Source organism: Fulmarus glacialis, unplaced genomic scaffold (genome assembly GCF_000690835.1).
Source record: "Fulmarus glacialis isolate BGI_N327 unplaced genomic scaffold, ASM69083v1 scaffold37032, whole genome shotgun sequence".
In the NCBI taxonomy this organism is placed as follows: Eukaryota; Metazoa; Chordata; class Aves; order Procellariiformes; family Procellariidae; genus Fulmarus; species Fulmarus glacialis.
In genome coordinates, this window is record NW_009197844.1 from 1 (window position 1) to 18,118 (window position 18,118).

The window sequence follows — 18,118 nt, forward strand, 5'->3', positions numbered from 1 at the left end:
CGAGGCACCTCCCCTGGTAGGCTCACCAGACCAGGGAACTGACCAGGACTGGTTAAAAAAAAAGATCCAAAATAATTTAAAATAAGTTTGTTTTCAGCCACCATATCATCATCTTGAATGCTGTTGGCTATGCAACTGATTGTACGTAAGGGTGGGGAGGAGGAGGTGGGTATACTGGGGGAAGAGTGAGGCCAGCTGATGCCATCTTAACGTGTGTGCAGAACTCCTGGCCGGGGGACATATTACGTGCCACCCGTGCGACAGGGTAAGCACAGCAGTCTTGGGTCTCTACACAGTGGTGGCCTGGGGCTGGAACTTGAGCACAGCCACCAGAGGCAAAAGAGACACGCTCAAAATAGTCCATGTCCTTCATGAAACATTCATGAAAAGAAGAATGGTAACTTTTATTTTTAAATGAAAGCTGACCCATTTCTGAATCTCCCAAATCTAGAGCTGGTATGCTAACCTTGGGCTGTTCTTCCTCTGTTAACCTGTGGATAGCCGAACTGAGAGAAAGAGAAAATAAATTTGTATTGTGTGCTAGGTCAGAATGTTCTTATATTTTAAAATCTCTAGGACATCCGTGTTATCTTCAAAGGAATTTCAACTGGATCCTAAACAAGTTTGCTTAACAAAAATTCATAGAGGAATAGTTTGAATGAATAATATCAGGGAAGTAATGTAGGTTGTCAAAGGTCTTGACTGTATATGTGCATCATATATACTAGGACATTTTTTTTAACATGCTGTTTTTCCTTTAATAATATGATTAAACTTTCTACATAGGTATTGACCAGTTTTAGTCAATTGGATAGAGGTTCAGGTTCAAAAGTTCACCTGATTCATGCCGAGGCTTTAAACAGTCTTTTTACTTCCTTCTAAGAATACGCTATAAAATAAGAGGTTTGTGCTTAATTGAAAAATGAGTACTAACACTAACGCGCTTTTCAAAAAACATCTAGGATTTCTCTTAGCAAGGATTAGCCACCTGGCTTAATTTGCAGCCCTCCCACTCCTGTGTTTGTGTAGAAAATCATTCATCCTCTTCCCTGTCCCTGAAAGAGGGATAATGGAAGGAGTGACATATGAAGGCAGAAATACTGTCAATAATTTGCAGATAGACAACGAAAGAAACTGGAGTGTATCTGATGCTGGGTTTTGTGTTTCTTTCCTTGCTTCTCTCATCATGATGCCATCCAAAAGGGAATTCAGAGCTCTAGTGATTGAGATGGTGCTGGCCACCGATATGTCCTGTCACTTCCAGCAAATCAAAGCCATGAAGAATGCTTTGCAGCAGCCAGAAGGGTGAGTCACTTCACAACACTGTGCAGTGAGGGGCTGCGTTTCAGCTGGTGCTTCAAAAGTACCTCTCCAGAGGCCCTCACTCTCTTTGATGTTCACATTGATTCTTTTTCTGCTGTTGAATTTTGCCTGAATTAACTTAGGAGTGGACTGGCACCCCCCTATACACACAACTCTACTCTGTGCTGGTGGACGAAAGCTTGCAAAGGTCACCATGTTGGGATAAGCCTCCCCGGGCTTTTCCCTTTGCATATCAGGGTAACATCAAGGACATGATCCAGCTGAGTGACCTCTACAGCTTGAGTATGACTCAAAGTTATAAGATCTGCAGAACACAACTTACGCATTGCCCTCCTGCAGATTGTATCAGCTGCCACCTCTGCAAGGGGCCTGCACCATAACCAGAGAACAGATGAAAACAACTTGAGATCCACTGAGGGAAGGACTGGAAAATAACAGATGGAGCGATATGGGGAAGGCCTTTTCTTCTTCCCAGTATGCCACTGGGAGCTGTAATATTTTGTCCATAGCTCTTCCCCATAAAATTACTTTTATACTGCAGAAAGCACTGAGTAATAGTAATTTTTTCACCCTGGACACAGGTCTGTCCAGAGCCTCCCAGAATTATACCTGTACCAGACCAGAGTGTGGCTAGCCACTTGGTCCTCTCAGAAGCTACAACTCTTCCAGCTATTTCAGACAGCCAAAAGCTGGAATTAAAAAAACAAGACTACCCATCCCACGTAAACGTTATTTACTGGGTTCTTGGGCTAGCCTCTCAGGTTATGGTTTTAAGAAGTTGCCAGCCTTTTTTGTTCTGTGAAACCAGATGCAAGGATCCCCTTCTGACCTCACACCAGTTTTCTAGCAGTGAAACATTTATCAATTACTGCGTAGACTCATCAATGCCCCTGAGATCAGATCCTAACTGTTTACTACAGTAAAATGGTAGGGACCAACTTCTATTCTGAGCTGCATAAAATGCAGCCCAGCTGAAATGGGGAACACAGCAGCTCTTCATGCCTGCTTGTGCAGACAAGCAAGCCTGGAAAGCAACTCAGCAAGGCTGAGCAAAGTTTCTTTTTGCACTTCTTAATGTCTCTGTTACAACAGCAATGGTATATGTTAGAGATGAGACAATCTTTCATAGTTGTCTGATTTTATGAACACAGAAATTATTCCATTAATATCCTGGGCAAAGATTCTAATGACCTCATTTCCCTGCTTAGGTGAGATTTTTGTCATTCTCCACTGCAAGAGCAGACAATTAATTTGTTTGATCCTTTGGGTTTTCAGAATTGACAAGCCGAAAGCCTTATCACTATTGTTGCATACAGCAGATATCAGTCATCCAGCCAAGGCCTGGGATCTCCATCATCGCTGGACCATGTCTTTGCTAGAGGAGTTCTTCAGACAGGTAAAGCTGGGGAAGTTCCTCTGCATTTCTGCAGCACAGAGGGAGCATGTAGGATTGGGCAAGGAAGTAGGAAAATATGAACACAGATCTTTTCCTTCTTCTCCGATTTTCTCAAGAACCTCCTAAATGATATGAAGCTTTCTCGACTGGCACCAGTAGCACTGGCTATTATGCTTCTTGGGAAGTTAGTGTCTGATACACTGCCTATAGATATAGACGTTAGCTACATAGTAGAAATTCTAATTTGGGAAGCTAATATGTGTTTCAAATTAGGAAAATATAGAATATGTGATGTTCTACTTAGCTGTAGAACCATAGAAAACAGATTTAGGTAGCCGTACTTTATAGAACTGTACTTACATTGTTGAGGTAGATTTGAAAAATGCATTACCCTTACTTTAGATGAAGTGAGCTGATCTAGTGTATAGCTCACAGTGGACCACCTCTTGACGGACCCACAAATCTAGACAAATCATTAAACTTTGTGTGATAGCTATAAGCTCCCTAAGTGACTAACTAAAAGCATTTAAAGAGCTGCCTTAAAAAAATAAGCAAAAGTAAACAGAGCACTTAGGAGTGTTTAGGATACTTTTCACCAATATGAATCACTAAACTAAGCACGTAATTTCCCTCCAAAGTTCAATAACTTCATGTTTTGTAGTAAATCTGAATGCAAAAAAGAAAAATATATGACAATTTTTTAAAAGTTCTAACAATTTTTTAAAATGGCATCTGTTTTTAAAGGCATTGTGGGAATCCCTTCTTAATAAGGACATTGCAAGAATTTGCTTTGAAATGAATCCTTTAATTTGTTTTTCAAAACAAAAATGGGTTTACTAGGTGGAAGCAGGTAGGTCATACCTGCAGCTGTCTCTGTGTTGCCACATAGGAAGCTCATGCAGGTAGGATGATTTTCACATACATTTTAGGGAAAACTCTGTGCATGTTTATGCTTTTCTAGCTCAAAATTATACTAGATGTGTTAAAATACACCACTGGTGAGTCCCCTAAAGACTGGTGAGGGAATTAACATTAGCTAGATATGAGACCACAAAAAGCCCAAGTTTTGATCTGTTTTACACATGTAATGAAGACAAAATTATTATTTTATGTTTTCGTAAGAATAATTTAATTTCAGCCAACAAATCCTATTTTAGTTTTGAATGACAAATGCCTCCACTTTTAGATAAAGCTTTATATAAAACTTGTATTCTAGTTCCAAATTCAGATGCAGTATTAATTCTCTCTTCAAGAAGACCCTTAAGCTTACTGTGAAGCGTAGACTTGTGTTCATTGAAGTTATTTAGAGCTAGATCAATAAATACATCCCTACCTGACAGCAGAAGAACAACACACACCCTTCTCACAAGCTGAGAAGTACCACTAGCCAGAGCGGACCATGGGGATAAGAGACTGGGCTGGCCTCAGATTAGGTATTTATGTCCTTATGCTCTTCACCTGCAGACCCTCTCCTGTCTTTTCTGTTATGAGCTCTGCAGAGACATAGAGTCTGACTTAACCTATATCAGTACAGGTCCCCAGCCCTATTGGTTTCCAAGTATTTTGTGATGTGACACAGGTCTTCCTACACCAAGTAACCATGCTGTAGGTGTGAGTAATGCTTCTGAGTACAATACTGGTTTTTTACATTCAGCAGCTACGGTGAGCCTCTCTTGAAGCAAACATCTTGCCTGAATTAATTTGTTTTACTAATGCATTTTAGCTAGCCATGAGGGAGCTGCCCAAACAGCTTAGAAGTAGTCAAGTATCTCTCTGAGCAGTCAGAAAGGCAGTTAGGAGTTCCTTCCTAAAGAGAATTAGGCACTGGGATTTTTAAGAGGCATAAGGAGTAAGAGAAGAATGATGATTAGGTAAGAGCTGGCTTTTCCTGAGAGATGCAGCAGACACAGTAAAGGAACACTATTTTGAAATATTTCTGTGTTTAGTTTCTTGTTTTACCCTGATATTTGTATGTCAGACTCCTAACGTAAAGCAAAATTGTTCTGCAATAGAAGAATACTATTGGTTGCTGTTCCACCCAAAACTCTAACAGGACTTGTGCCCCCATTTCATTTATGTTATATTAACAAAAAGAAGAATTATTCAGCTCTTCTTATGCCTACAGAAGTTTTTCTCTGATTAGTTTGCTGGCTATTTTAGCTTCCATTTGACATTAGTCAGAACACTGGCAAGAAGTTCAGCACAGTTAAAGTAAGCTGCTGATTTAAGGAATTGATTCTATAGTATAGTTAACAGGCTATTTAAATTTGAATGCTCAGTGGGGACTATTGCAACTATGTCATACTATATATCTTCTCAGCATAAAGCAATATGTTATAGAGTGACTGAACCAAGTTAAGGGGCTTTTTGAGAATATGCAGCTTGAAAGACTGGAAGAAAATGGGATTATAACACTTGATCTTCTGCACCATCTTCTGATGTTAGAAAATGACTTTCAGTTCTGGGGGCTGGAAGGCGTGTTTGGACTTTTGTACTTAAGCATTTATGTGAAATGTTGACAATGTCAGTGTTTCCTTTAGAAGAAAAAAGTAATCTGCATGTGGCCAGCCATGACCTATGAATTCCTTATCTGAAAGACTAAAAAAGACATGCAAAGAAGTGCAAGCCCTGAAAAATCAGACCTGACACTGATGTTTTCTCTTGAAATGTTTGCTTTGAGAACTAAGTTCTGCTGGGTTCTCTTTAGAACTGCACTGAGAAGTGTCCTTGTGGTCAAGTGGGTTTTTAGTTGATGCATAGAAGTACCAGGCAAGCAGGGAAAGTTCTGAGGAAATATTCACTGGAATCAAGATGCTTAATTCACCAACTTCTCCTTGGACTACAGCTTTTTCAGCCAGACTCAAATTCTCCACAATTTGTGTTAAAAAAAAAAAGACAAAAAACAAAATAAAAACTTAAAGAAAGTAAAATGAGAAGCTTTTACAGTTGTGACCTAAGATATTAAAGTGCAATGTGTGTGTCTTGTCTTTTTCTAATTTCTTCTCAATTTTGTTTCGCCAGGGTGACAAAGAAGCAGAACTAGGACTTCCCTTCTCTCCACTGTGTGATCGCAAGTCTACTATGGTTGCTCAGTCTCAAATAGGTATGTCCCTTTTGGTGCACGCAAAGTAGCATTTTAAAAGCAAAACTTACTCCTCCCTGTGCGGCTAAGATCATTGTGATCTCTCATCATTTGGAACTATGTTAAAGAGAGGAGATAAAGCACAATGGCGTTATTTTCCCCAATCAACAATTCCAAGCTGAGGAGCCATTAAATTTATGGTGGTGGCTCCATGCATTAATCAAGTTACCTCTGATGTGTCTGCAGAGATGACTACAGTGCCTGGTTATGACTCTACTACATGGTTTTCTGAGCTGTGAAGATGAGGTGCACACGGCGATGTGTTGTGATATGAGTATCATTGGTGGACATAAAAATGTAATGTCAGTCCCTTCGATGACCTGGGCAAAACCTATTGTGTGTTATTCCGTTTATTCCTCTCACCCTTTCCCTCCCAGTGCTTCAAGCCAACCGATATTTTCCACTGAAGCCAAGCAAATAGCAAACCTTTTTCTACTCCACCCATTCAGAAACAGAGATCTTTTTACAGACTCACCAACAGCGCTTTCTCTACCTCTTCTCCAGTTATTGAGTGAAAAAGTATTGAGTGAACAAGCCTCATATTTGGTGAGAAAACAAGAGGAGCTAAGTGAAGCAAAACTATTCAGGAGGCTGGGAGCAACAAAAGACAATGGAAAAGGTGGATTTGTGGGTGGATTTTTATACCTAGGAAGTGAAGTAAACAGAAGAATGTGATCTAACCTCGACTAGAGAATAGGGTGCCAAATGGAATAACAAAAGAAAGGTAACATGGACCCTAAAAATGAGGAAACTGAGACCAGAAGCAGAAAGAGAGAGAATGTATTAAAGGAAAACAAACAAAAAATTTGAAGTATGATATTTCGCTCAAAGAACAAGACAAAGATATCCCTGAACCTAGGAAAGTTCGGATTCATATCTGTGGCTAAGAGCCGTTTCAGTTTAAAATTATTTCATTGTTCCTGTTAGGCAAGCCATTCTCTGAGGGACCCCATCCCAGATTTTTCTGGCTTTGGAAGTTTAGACAGTTGAGCCAAGAATCTGAACTTGAAAAGCCCTGTGCAAGCCTGGCCTGGCTGCCAGACTTGTAGTGTTTACTCCTCTGCAATGGTAACCGAGAAGAGTGGGAATGTGTGTAGAGCGCCGTGCAACTGCTGAGGACATTTGTGTTCTGCCAGCAGCTCGGTGCAGGGAAGCAGCAGCAAACTTGAAGTGCTGCAGCCTCAGCTAAAACCCATGTTGAGGACTCCTGGGCACACTACACCGACTGCTGTGCTGTGGGAGAAGATAAACTCTCTTTCTGGCTGGTGTGGAGAGAAGCGCATGTAGAGATTTCTCTTTCACATCCTTTCTGTCAGCTTTCAGATATGTCCCTCGCTCCTTACAGGGAAGAGGAGTTGCGCTTCTCTCTACATAGGATTGTGTGTGCTTGGAAACCAGTTTTCCTTGTCCTCTTTTGTGTTCCTTTGCTCAGGAAGGCCAGGAGAGCCAAGAAACTTCTGCAGTGATGCCCCTTGTGTCAAGCCACTGCAAAATTAATGATGAATTAAATCATCACCGAAGCAATTCCACCCTACAAAAGAAGCACTCGTCAGTATGCAAAGGCAGCCTTATTTAGTCATATACTATTTGTCATTATATTTGATTTGTGCAGTTCAGTAATCCATTGACATTAATAGGCTACTCTCTATAAATCTTGCCTTCTAACATTATAAAATGTTCATTTCTCAGTCTGCTGCATATATTGGCAATAGCTTTCTGTAACGTCTCCTTTGTTAAATCAAAACCTCTTACATTTTCTGGCTATCTGTTGAGGTAAGGCTTTCGAAATTGTAGGCTAGATTCTCAGACAAATAATCTGTTCCCATTCATTTATTTAACTGATTGATAGCCTTAACAAATCATTCCCTGGAATAATAATTACTACGTTTCTTTGCAAAAGTAAGTTGTTCTTGAATTCTAAATTGTGCTATTATCTGCAGCAAGAAGTCATCGGTTCCCACAAATAAAAGACGTCTGTCCTTTGTGAAATAAAATTGTGCTCTTGGTTCTGTCAGGGACAGAGCCTAGAAATCAGAGCCTAGTGGCTCGACTTGTTTGTAGTTGCTGGTTTGCAGCTCTCAGGTCATTGCAGGTGCAACAAACGTGGGCAAGCATTTTTATTAATGAAAGATTTTCACAAATGCAGACTGAAGGTTTTGCAATACGGACTTCTTCCACGGAAATGAAGTAATCTAACAGCAAAAACCTCCTCAAAAGAAAGAATATCTCTCTCTCCTGTTGCTTCAGTTTGTGAAGAAATTGTTCGGAGTTTAAAGTGATAATTAAAAAACTGAATATCAAATAATGAACCTGGATTTTAAAATCTATTAATGTTAATGCTAATGACCAATTTATAATCCTTTTTCCTCTTCAATAGAATGAGTGTGGTAAATATTTCTGTACCACAGTGTAGTACAGAAATCAGAAGAGATTCTTGTCCAGAAGTCAGGCTGCTTATCAGAGTGGGGGAGACAAAAAAACTTCACAGAAAGCCAGGCCAAGACTTGTATTTCCCAACAAGAATGTCAGGAGTTAAATCCTCTTTGACTGTCTCAGACTGTAGGAAGCTTGTTTGACTGGAGATCAGCCTTTGTTGTCACTGTCCTCTTTTGGAGCTGATAAATGTAGCAGCATCCTTTTATTTTTGTCCTTTGGCTGGCAAGAAAGAAAATTACAGCTTCAGAAAACATTGGATAAAGGCTGATGAGTGCATGCTGATGATTTCTTTTTTCTTTTTTTTTTTTTTTTTTTTTTTTTTGGGTGGTGGGCTTTAGAGAAACTGTCCTCTAGCCAGTGTTTGCCGTGGTGACGTTCTCAGGTGGAATGAATGAATGCTAGGCACATGCCTGGAATCCACCCTCAGCATGCAGTGTTAATTGGTAAAATCATCTTAGTCACTGGGGTACAGAAATATTTACCACATTCATTCTATTGAAGAACAAAAAGGATGATAAAATGGTCATTAACATTACTAGGTTTTAAAATCCAGGTTCATTATTTAGTATTCAGGGTTTTTAATTAGCCAACTAAATCACTATATTTAAATCACAGTGTCTTTAGGGAAGAAGAGAGAGAACACAGGGTGGGGGAGGCACTTGGGAATATGGCATAAGTTACATAATTATTAATAAAGTCCTAAGTTTTGTTTCTGCGATAGCAGATTATGTTTCCCAACTTTATTATAATCCCCATTTTAAAGTAACATAGTTGAATAACTTATTCATGTTATAGGGAATAGAGGAAAAAATACCACTTATCAAAGAAAAGTTCTCCTAGGTTTTTGAGTTTGTTTACCTATGGTCCCTTGTGCCACCTCTGCCTGGCTTTGTTGATGAGATGCAGGGCTCTTCTCACACGGAAAACTTGTTTCTTAGATGCTTACAACTGGACCTTGTGTTTATGTGCAAATGTTGAGTATCTCGGGAAGTGGATCCCACCACCCTGGTGCTGAATTTAGTGACACAGTCATGCATCTGATATCAGAGATTTGCATGTCTCAGGGTTGTTAGTGGTGATGGAGCAAATGGCAGTGGTATTACTTGCCAAGCAGAAGTGACAAGGTACTATGGCTTGGGTTTCTTTGGTCATTAAGAGGTAAACATTTTTTTGAGTGAGGGGGAATGGAAGAGACATATAGACAGGCAGACACCCACACATATGTAAGTCAAGTTCTCATTATCCTCAGGATTCCTGTGGCACACTTAACACTGTTCTCAGTCAGCACAATTTCCAGTGTTTTAAAAAATTATATGACGTTTGCTGGGATTATCTGATTTGTGATCTAGCACACAATTCCCTGTCGTGGCTTTATACTGCACACATTTCTCCCTAGGAGGAAGGGAGTTATTTTTTCCCTAAATTTGAATAGATAAGACTGTCTCAGTGTTATGGAGGTACATGATTCAGATGTTCAGATAAGACTGAATGCGTATTTTCTCCAGATTTACAGAATGTTAGTGTGAAATTCTGAGAACTTGCAAGTAACATTTTTAATTTGGCTAGGCATGAAAATACACTTAATTACCCATCCTTTCAGAAATTTAGCAAAAATCAGGGGAGGGAAATGGAAGTAGAAGGATGCTTAACTGCCTTGCACTCAAGATGTGGATCAAAGCATCTGTGAATTCAGGTGCCTCGCCCAGGTGGTCTCTTCTCCTTTTATTGTTCTGTCATCACCTAGAATTGCCAGGGCCTGTCATAGAAACATATCATGACTCGGTCAGAGAAATGATGATATTATGAATGTATAATTAATAGTTGATGATTACCAAATCTTTAAAAATTGTAACAGTAGGGAAAGACCTGAATCCCGATGTACCTTAGGAGGAATTAAGGACATAATTATTTTCTTGGCAACCTCCAGCGCTAAGAAATTTGCTAAGTGAAGTGCTAAAATGAATGTAAGAAATAGTCCTTGCCCCAGATGAGAATTTAGGGGAAGGTGTAAGGTACTGTAAGCTCCTCACGCATTTTTTCCACGCAACTTGAATTTTCTTTCATCTCATGAGCTTATGGTCACAGCCTTTCAGTCTGCCCTTCCCAACATTCAGATCAGAGCCGTATTCATCTCTGCCAAACTGTATACTGAAGTAGAAATTATTTGACCCTTTATTTTTTTCCTTTCCTTATGTTAAAAAATGGGGGGAAAACATCTAAATCTATTTTATTATCAACAAGAACAAGCTGGCCGAGCACTGAGGAGAGAATATTCACAGCAACCCACTGATACGCAGTAAGGGAGGTTTGCATGTAACTCCACACCAGCAAAGCTTACCAGTATTATTACTGTTACATTAATTTTCTGCTTTTAGAGAGTTCATCTTTGAAACTGGGTTTTATCCAAATCCGCTAGGAATTTGGCTTAAATATCACACTCCTCGTATAAAACAAGTTCTGATGCATCTGTTTATGTTCTGATTTGCTGCAATTTCTTTCCAGTGTTTAAGTAGGTACGTTTTATTGCATGCTATATCCAGGCTCTTGGGTCAGGGATTAATGTTTAACTCCATTTTCGCGTTCCAGTATTTGCCTATCCCTCTTTCAAGGTATGATTTTTTTACTCTATCTTTTACAGTGTGGTTGTCTGCAATCACTGAAGCAGTGACTCCACATAAATGCTCCCCTTGCCTGCTTGACTCTGCTTGTGTTTCTGCTCAGGTTTCATTGATTTCATCGTGGAACCCACTTTTACTGTGCTGACTGACATGACCGAGAAGATTGTGACTCCACTCATTGATGAAGCTTCCCGCTCTGGCATGTCCGGGTTCAGGCGTTCCAGGTGAATAACCATGCACCCTCTCCTGTCACTCTGCACATGCTGCCATTGTGCCCAACTCCCCCGGCTTCCCTCCCACAGTATATGTCTTCCATGTGGCTTAAAGCCCCATATCCGCGCTGCCAACACTGCAGCACACCTTGTGATATGACTCTGTTGCAGGAGAACTCCAGCCCAGGGGAGGGCAAAGAGGGAGGCTGGCATGAACCTGAGTCATGCCTCCAAAGGCAGTGAGCACAAATGGTTATAGCCATGCAATCAGGCGAACTTTAGTGCTTTCTCAGTCACTAATGTCAAAGAGAAGGTAGAGGAAGTCATTGGGAGGCACTCATTTCTTCATGTCTAGAAGTATAAATGGGATTGAAATATAAAAGAGGACTGGGAAGTATAAGCACACTTTAGTGACAGTATTTAGGGTTACACCAATGTGTGAAGTACCACCAGAATTCACCTGGAGTTCGGGTGTAAGGAGTCTTGGCCCATTCAACCTGCTCTGCTGTTGTAGAGAAGCTGCTCTTTTAATAGTTTCATGGACAGGCCATGGCTTGGGATTCAAATGGCACGTGGCTAGTGCTCCCTAGAGTAGGGCTACCAAGTCAGGATTCCCTCTACCAAGTGAATTCTTTACTCTTGGGCTGTTACACTATGTAATATCTATGTCAGTTATCTTGCTGCCTTTATTAAAATGTGCACAATGAAGTGTCCATCCTTGAAAGACAACTGTAGGGTCTGTAACTGAAGTGAGTGCCTGATTTCAGCCTCAGCTGAGGTCACCAAGCCCTGGACAAAAGTTGGCCTCCCGTCCTGTGTCTAATGGCTCCCACTGATGAATTTTTAGGAGGCATATTTGATTTCTAGAATTGTCTGACTCTCCAATGAATATTTAGGGAGTGAAGATGCACAACAAAGGTAATGGCAACACTTTGAGTGATTCTATTTGTTAGGCACTATGGATACCAAAAAATAAGCAGGGAAAAGCTACCCTTTATTTCTAATACTGGCTCAGGTTATGCTGTTTGCTTTAACATTGGTTGCCCTGGGGTGGGAGGGAGGGAGGGGAGGATGAGGGATGCAAGCTTAGTTTTTGTTTTTCCTCGTTGACTCTGTTAAGTTATCTAGACTTACAGTCATTATTTCTTCTTAGCTGTATTCGGGTGTATGGGATACTGATTTCTTCTGTGTTTTGTGATCTTGTGTCCCAGTCTGAATAGCATTAGTCCCTCCGAAGTTAAAAGATCAAGTGTCAAGAGCACTGGGTCTGAAGGAAGTGCCTCACTCAACTGCTCCATACTCACTGTGGACTTCAAATGTTTTAAAGCCACCTGGACTGAGGTGGTGCAGCAGAACCGGGAGAAATGGAAAGCGCAAGCCACCAAAGGTAACAGCCAGGCTTCTTAGTGAAAGAATAAAAATTCTTTTCACCTCTTCTTCTTCAAGCTCTTCTTTGATCAAATTATTCTCCAAGTAAGCACTATTAGTTTGAAAGAATCTGTTTTTCAAGGTCAACAACCTACACTGAATTCAGAAAGATAGGAATAATGTGACTCATTGGTGCTTTATCATCTTCTTACGTGGTGTAAGTGTACATAATGAAGAGGATGTGGACAATGGGAGGAAAAAAAAAATTTGTAAGGGAGGTCCCCTAAAGTCATGAATCAGATTCAGGGTGGGTGCAAAAATAGCTGGAACAGCATTTGTAGAGATAGGTTATTCGTTGTTCACTGTTAAGATTGAAAGAGGTATGGATGGTAGTTCAGGGGAGAAGGACAGGTTATTCTGCATTCACAGCTGGTTTCATATTTCTAGTGATAACTTGGATAATGAATTCGGAACTATGCTGCAAATGCTCACAATGCCATCAATCTGGGAGGGACTGCAAATATTTCAGCAGAATATGAGGGCTGTGTTGGTTGCAAGTTGACCAGGATTCAATACTGTTATGCCATTGAAAAAAAAAAAACCCAAACAAAAACCCAAAACCAAAAAAAACCTACAACAGACCTTGCTTCTAAGACCCCTCTTCTTAGGGGGTGCTCTTCCTGTCTTTTCAGCAGTAACAAGGCCCCCACAGCAGTGCTGTGTCCAATTTTGGCCACTGCAGTTCAGGAAACATATGGACCAGTTGCAGACAATACAGAGTACAGCCATGCCAATGATGGTGACCGTTGTTTATAGCTGAGAAGGTTTATAGCTGAGAAGGTTTATAGCTGAAAGTAGTTTTCTGAAGACAACTGCAGAAGCAAAATAAGGGAACTGTTTTTTTATTCAAATACCCTCGGCTGTTAAGAGGAGAAAAAATTGGCAGGTGTTTATAACCTGATAATAGGTTAGACATTGGCAAATCTCTATTGTTGGAGATCTTTCAGAACTAATGAGAGCCATCTGTTGAGAATGACTTAGGTATAACTGCCCCTTTCCTCCAGGGGCTGGATGATTGCCAAGGTCTCCTTGAGCCCTGGGGTGATTTAGACCAGCTTTGGAACCAAAAAAGGAGGAATGTATCACTGATTAATTGTTTTTTCTTCATGAAACTGTTTGTGATACAATTTCTTCTCTGAGCTGAATGCTTCTAACTCAAACCTTTATTTAATAAAGTTGTTGTATTTCATGTAAATGGAAGGAGTTCGATTTTAATGTATTATGTGGCCTTGGCTTCAGGGCTGATGGAAGATTTGGCGTAGTTCTCCTGCTTGCCAGAGCAGATTGTTCCTCTCCAACTGAAAGGCCTGTCTAAAGGTGCAGGAAAGCACTCATTATTATTCAAATAGATGTGCACACATTGCTTAACTAATGCTGCTACTGGTAGTATGTATTGATGCAGTATTTCATATCCATTCTTTACAGAGTATCCTGACGATAAGTGTTTGGTTATTAATACGTTAGCTGGAGAGGAAAATGTTTTATTTTTAATTGCCTCATAAAAAAATCCTTCTAGCAGCTCCTGAGGGTAGTCTATGGAAGAATTAGTTGATCATTTGAAAGCAGAGAGCTCACCAGTCTGCATTATTAGACATGGAGCCCTTGAGTAGGTCATTTTATCTTCACCTTTCTGACAATCTTTAGCCGTGAATAGTTGATTTACTTTATGTTTTTGCCAAACTTCATTGCCAATAACTTGGATCAGGGCTCCGGTTTATGGGTTAAAGATTCAGAAAGCAGTCTCAGCTTCTGTTCATCTGAATTCATTGTCTTTCACGTAATTTCTGTGTTTCTGGGTCCATTTAGCAGTACAAGCATGCATATTTTTTTATCCTGAAAGATTTATACGAATGTATGGCTCAGCATACCTTTGTATGGGCTGGGGGCTAAGGAACTGTTCTTGGACTCCAGAGCCCTCGCATCAAAACCTTTGCTCAGCTGCTGTCTTGCTCCTGACCTGCAGCAAGTCTCTGCACCCCCCTCCATCTGCCTTGACTGTCTTAGCCATATGCAGCAGGGCCTGCCACGCAGCAGGAGTTTAAATTGCTGACCCCCATCCAACCGGTGTCTTGCAATGCATCAAGATGCTCTGCCAATAAAAATAAAAATTATTAAGGGAAGACAGATAAAGCATTTAAGTGTTGACTGACAACAAATAGCAACTGGGGATCAGAAGGGAAGGAAACCCATCTATTATTATTATTACTATTACCGTTGCTATTATTATTATTAAATGATTTGTAGAATGCTGTATTCCCTTTGGTAATGGCATTGTCCCTAGAAGCATCAGTGAGCTGTTTTTATCCTGAGTGTGGTATTTATAGAAAACTTCTCGGACTGTGTGGGCAAAGTAAGTGGGTTTATTACTGATCTCTTTTTGCTTAAAGGATCATCATTAAAGAGCTACAAATTAAAAAATTGAATAAACAAACACCCTGATGTGCAAAGCACCATTTAGATAAAGTTTTTTCTGACACTAATTTTGACAAGAGGCACTCGTCCAACGGTGCTGTAGCAAGCCCCCGTCTCCTGAGCCGAATCTCTCTCCTGAGGTTCAGGTGCAAAATGCAGCATTTTCTTTTCAGATCCCCAAATGAGAGGAATCTGTATACCATGAGACTCCAGGGAAAATATCAACATGCATAGCTGAGCTGTCTGTGGAAGCTACCATAGATTTCAGGAATGATTAATAAAATGAGGGAGGCTCATATCTAATTTAATTATATTTTCGTGTGAGCCATAATTTATTCATTTATAAATTAATTAACTTTAGTTAGTTGCTGGCAAGGAAATACAGATTGGCATTTCTTATAAAGACGGCTTTCCCCCTTTCTCTCTTATATCCCATCGGTACATTTTTCTCAAAACTGGTTCTGATTCACTCTTAAGAAGTATTCAGACACTTAGAAATTCTTTTGTGATTTTTACTCACTGGCCAAGACCCTGCTCCTGTAAGGAACAAAACATCTTCCTTATAAGTGTCAAGAATACTTCTATGGGATCAAGGTAGACTTTATTCACTGTTTTGTAGGATCTGTTCATCTGCTCATCAGCTTACACAGTCTCAGAAACCAGGAGATACATCTATTTGTGATTCCTTTCACAATTAAAGTGCAATTGGTTGTCTGTGATGGCGTGATGCATGGGCCGGGATATTGCAGACCCGGAAATATTGAATACAGGCATAGGGCAGTCACATCTGAATGCTTGGACTCAGTATGGATATAGATATGCTCTGAAGCTGTGTAAGCTTACAGGTTCCAAACTGAGTGTGTGTTGAGCTACTCGGCTGCTTTTGCAGATTAATTCTCTATTGATCATGGAAAAGGGGGAGAAAATTATGGAGTCTCTGCCCAGAGTCTTTGCGCACCCAGCCGGGTTTATTAGCTCAAGGACTGCGCTGAGGGGCTCTGGTTGTGTCCTGCTTTCCAGTGTGATGCAGGAAGCCACACAGAGCCTTTGCAGCTGAGTCTGTGGGGTTGTGCAGTACCCAACCTGGGCTAGAAATGTAGTGGGCTCAACACCTGGAGCCAAAGTAATTTGCAACCTATGTTATAAGTAAGTGTTGCATCAGGACCCAAAGTCTGGATAAGAACAAGAGCAGTATCTCGAATGGGGGAAATTGGCTTCTCTGTGAATTTTTTTTTTTTTCTGGATGACAATATTTTGAGATGCTGCTGTTATTCAACACTCACTTTTGAATTTATACCTTTGCATATTTGTGATTGACTATAAGACTTCTTGGGATGGAAGGGCAAGTACTAGTAGCAATATATTAGTCTGCCAAGAAAGGATAGAGCCATAAAGAAGGGATAACAGTAAGTGGAAGGGAAGAGATTAGGAAGCTGGCATTGGAAGCAACCTGAAACAAGAGGGGAAAAACGTAGATATCAAAGAACCAAGACTTTTTATGTGCTTAGAGTTACATGGTACGGTATGAGATAAACTGAATGTCGTTTGACTGATTGTTGTGTCAAAAATGAAACTAACCTTGGCACCCCTAGAGCCTTCAATAGCTAATATCTCTTTTTTATTTGCCTTTTAACAATTTTTGAGGAACTGCATTTTCAAAGGTGAACCTTATAGGCAAAAAAAGGACATGCACATAATATGCATTTAGGCCAACATGCGGTGGTTTTTTCAGAATACTTTCTTAAAAAGTTCTCCTGTGCTCTTTTTCCCTTGTCAAGTCAATTCCTACATTTATCTAACTAAAAGCTGTTTGCATGTAAAAAGCTGAGTAGATTTAGATGTGTGAGTTGTATCGTTCTTGTCAAATTGACTGGTAATCATGATTTCTTTCCTCATTTTGCTTCCCTCTTTGCTGAGGATGCAGAAGAAAAAGCTAAGAAAGAAGCAGAGGAGAATGCTCATCAGGGAACAGATGAAAAGAAAACAGATGAAAAGGATGAGAAGAAGCCGGCTGAAGATGCCACAGCAGCAAAGACAGAGAACAGCAAAGAACCAAATCCTGGGGAAAACAAAAGCGCAGATTCCAGTAAGAATCATGTAAATGGGACTCGGCAAACTGGGGTGAACAAACACGAAACCTCTCAAGGGAAAAATGCACCTAGGACAGATAAGGGAACAGAGTCTCATCATGCAGTGGGAGAAGAGAAACAGCATGTCCAGAATGGTGAGTTCTCTCCTTCCACTGAAACATGAATCCAGCCCTTAACCCATTACCTCACCTCAGTGATGTCCTGAAAAATGATGTCCTGGGCCCAGAGCCTCTTCTTGGACATTGACATAGTTACCTGCATATGGGAATTGGAATCTGTAAATTAACTCCCAAGTAGTGTTCTCCTATAAAAGATGGGGTTCATCATACCTACTTGGGCACTTTTGGAGGAACGGAAAAAATGACTTTTCTCATGGAAATGAAGCAGCCTGTTACGATACACACTTAAAAGCTGAAACAAATAATCTTGGTTCAACGAACAGCTTCATTGCTTGGGTAACTGACAGAGGAGAAGCCGAAGTTGGCTTATAAACTCTTATTAAGGCCAATTAAAGGTATCTTTGAACTGAGTCTCAGAGATAAATATGTTTTGGGACAGAGGATTTTTCCCCCTCTCTGTTTTTAAGGGCTATTTTATTTATGCTTCCTTTGCTCAGTTTTTTTATTAGGGCAGGCATGAGCCTTTTTTTTGAGATTTTTTTTTGTCAAAAATTTTATTCCAGTGTTTTAACTTGCTATAGAACTGAGTTAAAATAAGAATCACTTTTTGCACCCAAAAAGGTGGAAAACTGTTTGAAAATTGCATTAAACATTAAAAAAAAATTATTAGACCCATGAGAACAGATCAGTGGTCTCTTGGCCATTTCACTGTCTTTCCCTCTCCAGCTCCTGCTCCCTGAAGCTGTTATCAAAAAATGGCAGTACGGCCACATGTGACTTCTAACAAACTTGGCTAGTATCAGCCAGTCCAAAACCAGCAAAAAACTCAGACTCAGAAGCATCCTCTTAGAAAAAGCCTGAGTGAGCATACGGGCTTTGAAAGTCCCAGGCTCAGGCAGTGAGTTTAGATGGCAGCAGAGGCAGAAATTCAGAAATTCTGTT

At 40.3% G+C, this 18,118-nt stretch overlaps 1 protein-coding gene across 1 annotated transcript in view; it reads left to right on the forward strand.

Moving 5' to 3' along the window:
• Positions 1-1,069: 1,069 nt before the first annotated feature.
• LOC104073050 (calcium/calmodulin-dependent 3',5'-cyclic nucleotide phosphodiesterase 1C-like) overlaps positions 1,070-18,118 on the forward strand; it is a gene marked incomplete at its 3' end in the record, with an annotated part of 19,852 nt that continues 2,803 nt past the window's right edge. Inside the window, exons 1-6 of the mRNA XM_009572703.1 lie at positions 1,070-1,305; positions 2,599-2,719; positions 5,741-5,822; positions 11,019-11,139; positions 12,339-12,514; positions 16,892-17,191. Of these exons, the coding sequence (XP_009570998.1) occupies positions 1,070-1,305; positions 2,599-2,719; positions 5,741-5,822; positions 11,019-11,139; positions 12,339-12,514; positions 16,892-17,191 (1,036 nt within the window). The remainder of the gene's footprint in view (positions 1,306-2,598; positions 2,720-5,740; positions 5,823-11,018; positions 11,140-12,338; positions 12,515-16,891; positions 17,192-18,118) is intronic.